Source organism: Fukomys damarensis, unplaced genomic scaffold, assembly GCF_012274545.1.
Source record: "Fukomys damarensis isolate Sample0158 unplaced genomic scaffold, DMR_v1.0_HiC HiC_scaffold_15, whole genome shotgun sequence".
NCBI classification, from domain to species: Eukaryota; Metazoa; Chordata; class Mammalia; order Rodentia; family Bathyergidae; genus Fukomys; species Fukomys damarensis.
The window spans coordinates 13,820,553-13,824,747 of NW_022900927.1; the positions used below are offsets into that span (position 1 = coordinate 13,820,553).

The 4,195-nt window shown below is 35.1% G+C and overlaps 1 protein-coding gene across 3 annotated transcripts in view; it reads right to left on the reverse strand.

Annotated features, from left to right (window-relative positions):
- Positions 1-4,195, reverse strand: part of Lrrk2 (leucine rich repeat kinase 2) — a 139,795-nt gene that overhangs the window by 13,712 nt on the left and 121,888 nt on the right. For all 3 annotated transcript variants that reach the window (XM_010615430.1, XM_010615431.1, XM_010615429.1), the window contains one exon: positions 1,624-1,818. In XM_010615430.1, the coding sequence (XP_010613732.1) occupies positions 1,624-1,818 (195 nt within the window). The remainder of the gene's footprint in view (positions 1-1,623; positions 1,819-4,195) is intronic.

Consider the following 4,195-nt stretch of genomic DNA (forward strand, 5'->3'; position numbering starts at 1 on the left):
TTCTTCTTCTTTTTTTTTTTTTTCTCGTTGAGTTTATTGGTACTTTTTAGGTATACAGTACAGTTACATTCATCATTGGTATCTTGTACCTTTACATGACAGGTCTTGGTTCTCATCTTTTTCCCCTTGTCCCTGCCCTCCCTTCACCCCCTCCTCCCTTCCCTATTTAAAAAAACTTTATTTCCATTTTTTCATTTTCTCATATTTTTTTCTTTCCCCTATGTCCTTTACTTCTTTTCATGCTTTTCTTTCCTTAAATTACATGCACTAGATTACCTGTCTCAGGCTCAAAAGTGCAAGGAACAGTAAAATCAGGACAAGTGAGACTGTTCTTATAACAATGTTTATAGCACAAGGAAATACAGAAAATGTCAAACATGGTTTGGATTGTGGAACAAAAGGTTCTCTATTTTTCATATATATTATGGTCTAAAATTAGACAGATGGGTTCTGAAAAATCAGAAAAATTTTTGTTTTAGGGGAAATTTTATCCTAGGAGAAATAAATAATTAAACTTTTGAAGAAATATTTAAATTATAAAGTTGTTCGAAACAGATGTGGACAATATATCATTTTATACAATAAGGTACCACCTCCAAATTAACATTTCAAAGTTTTCTTAGAACAGCATTTAGTAGGCAAAGGAAGCTGATAATGCTGGAATGGATTTTCAGATTGTGATTGCATAAGAGAGTAGACAAGAAATGTTAGATCTAGGGAAGTGTATTACAGTGGCATTGATACTCACAGCTGTTGTACCAACTTCCCTAAGTAAAACTGCAGGAGGAATTTCCCCATTGGCCTTATGCCACATTCCTGACAAAAACTCTCTATCTGTGTCTTCTCTCTGTACTATAATTCTCCTGCTCACCCTTAAGGCGTGTGTGAAAATCACTCTATCATTTGTTCTGCACAGTTACCCCTAAACTTACTGTATCAGAATCTTCTTTCAACTTCTTTTTAAAATTCATTCCTGTCTTTCCATTCTCACTGCATCTTCACTAGATATGAGGCATGGATGAAAGATACGTTGATTGTTTACAGTTTAAAAAATCATTACAGTGAAAGGTAAATTGTCACCACCACCCCCCACACACCATTCCCAACACACGCATCCCACTGGAAGTCCCTTTGTGAGTATCTTCAGTTGTGTTATTGTGGCTGCCTCGTGTCCTGAACTGGTTCAAAATGTTTACATTTCATGATCATTCTGACTTTGGGGAAGAGCCAGAAGTCATGTAGTGCCAGATCCAATGAATGAGGTGGATGAGAAAACACTATAATGTCTTTACACGCCTGCTTTCCACTTATTTACTCACACCCAGTAAAGACACTTAGAAAACTTCCAGAACTGCTTAAGAAAGTGGTAAGAGCAATGGGTAAGTCGGTGTGAAGCGACGGTATTATGAATTGGATTAATGCTGATGTGTCTTTCACTATACATTTTAATGTTCACTGTACAAAATAATTTTTCTAACTTAAACATTCACTGTACATTTCAATCATATTTGGTAATAATTGGCTCATATGCAATTTTTTCTAAAATAATTTTTAGCTGTTACAAACTTCAGGGAAAAGTGAGCACTCTAACACAGTTTTAGTTAAAAGCGTTCTCTCATTTACCTCCAAAGTGTGTCCTTTGGTGTTTAAGTCAAGACGGGAGAGCTGCCCTTTGTCAGTGTGCCCACAGCCCAGCCAGATGTTTGCATTCTTGCTGTTAGGATTCATAGAAACCATGCATTCAGCAATAATGTTTTTAGGTATCAAAATATGTCTCATAAGACAGATTAACTCAGCTGAGTTCAAAATGTCAAACACCTGAAAAAGTTTAAAAATAAGGAAACACTTGTCAAGTTTCACATTTCCTCTTGAAAGATCAAATATACAACTGAATGTTAATCAGTACAGCACTGAAAACCTAAACTGATTCACTAAACAGTAACCTATTCACATCATCAAGATTAACAATCCAAATTCCAGATAGAATCTCATTTTAAAATGAATACATATTTTTAATTGTGTACTACATATTCTCTTCTATACGTATTTTTAACTTGAAAATAAAATCTGAAAAGTGTCAACTGAACAGAATTTTAGCAGACAGGACTTGTTCTTCACTCTTTTCTATACTGCAGAGCCATTTTGCATGGGAGAAAAATACCAGGACCACCAAGAGTAGAACTTCTACCAGTTGAAGGAAATGGAAATTTAAATCGTTGGTTAAAAAATTTTAGAAATCATTTGTAGATTCTGTTTCTGTGATCTGCCTTCAAGCACTGAAAAATAGGAGACAATATGAACCATTGTAAGGAAACAGAAGAAAGTGTCAGGATACTCAACGACATCCATGACAGCTTCCTGCCTGTCACTTGTGAGGCCACAAGGAAGCTCCTTACACTCTCAGGGCATCATCAAATTCAGGGGATGTTACCCATCTTGCCCACTGTACATTGTATTTAAGATAAAATAGATATACCCAGGGATGTAGCTCAGTGGTGCTGTGCCTGTCTGGCAAGGGCAAGGATCTAAGTTCAATCTCCAGTACTGGAAATAATAAATAAATAAATAGGTATGTCTAAGCTTTTTGATACTGTTATATATGTCAAAACTCAAGGATGTTATACACAGTCTTCTATAAAATACAGGTTAACTATAATAAAGGTAGAAGAAGGGAAAAGGAAAACACTAAGTTATGGAAAATTTCATGGAGGTAAAGAAAAAAATAAATATAAAAAGTCCTGGTGCCACCATCTGCCTTGCAAGTGCAAGGTCCTGAGTTCAATACCCTGCACCCCCCCAAAAAAAAGTCCATGTGATTAACAGTGATGGTAACCTGGCAAGCCAAGTAGTCAAAATAATTATCTAACATTTAGTAAAGTCAGTGTAGTTGTACTGAACTAGTTTTGATTAAGAAATTTAAAGTGAATAAAACTTTTCAAATGAATTATGCTGCAAAATAGAGATCACAACATGAAGACAGTCTTTATTTTGAGCTATTTAAATTTGTACTAGTCTAAAACACAGCAAAAATTCTCTTCCAGATAATATAAAGAGCTGTCTTGGGCAAAACTTCTAGCTAAAACAATTTAAACTATTAATAAGTTCTTTATTACATTTAAAACATTAAAAATATGACAATACCATTAAAAAAATTACCAGACCAAAACACAGTGAGGGACAAACCAGAGATGTTAGTTGAAACCTAAAGCTAGGCTTGCGCCTGAGACACTTATTTGTTGAGACAAAATGGATGAGTAAGTTCTGATTCCTTGAGGAGCCCATGGGAGAAAAGCTAGGGTCTAGAGCATTTCCAAAGCAGAGTCTTAATAAAGCTGGGATTCTACGGGACTGCTTATCAGTATAAACGAGAACTACAAAGAAGAAAGCGGTCTACTCTTCCAACTTCATCGACCTGCATGGAAAGCTGCTATGGGACTATGCAGAGAAGGTGGGGTGGGTGCAAAGGGACCCTGAGAAACTGCTATTTATGTTTCCTCTTAAGAACATTTGCAGGCCAGGTTCACATCAGCTGGGTGATTAAAACAACACCAAAAGCAACAACTCAAACTAGGAATTGAGGTCAAAGAAATTTGTAAGAGAAATCCAACAAACAATACAGAAAACTTGCATGTAGAATTACAACTTTACTGAAAGATATTGAGAAGACTTATGCAAAAGGAAAGATAACACACAAGAACAGGAGACTGAATATTATGGAGATCTTATCCTCCCCAAATTGTTTACGGACTCAACAAAAGTCAAATCCAAAGGGCAACATGGTTTATAAATAAGACTGGAGAAAGAAACTTTAAGTTTTACATAGTGCAGTCAAAGTCCTCCAAGATGAGAAAAGTAAGTGAAGGGAGGGGATTGTTATAAAGCTACAGGAGGAAGAACAGTAAGTTAATCAATGGCAGAGAATGTATATGTGAATTTGTCAACATATCTTCAATAAATTACAGAATAGACGTGTCATATCAATAGAGACAAAAAAGAAGAGAAATATTAATAAAGCAAGTTAGAAAAATTGGTTTGCTATGTGGAAATTGGACCCAGATAAACATATTAATTCAGGATGAATTACGAATTTAAATGTCATAAATAAAATGAATTTACTCTTTCTCCTTCCTTTTTTCTCTTTCTTTCTTTTATAGTATATCAGGGATTGAACCCTGAGCTATATATATATATATAT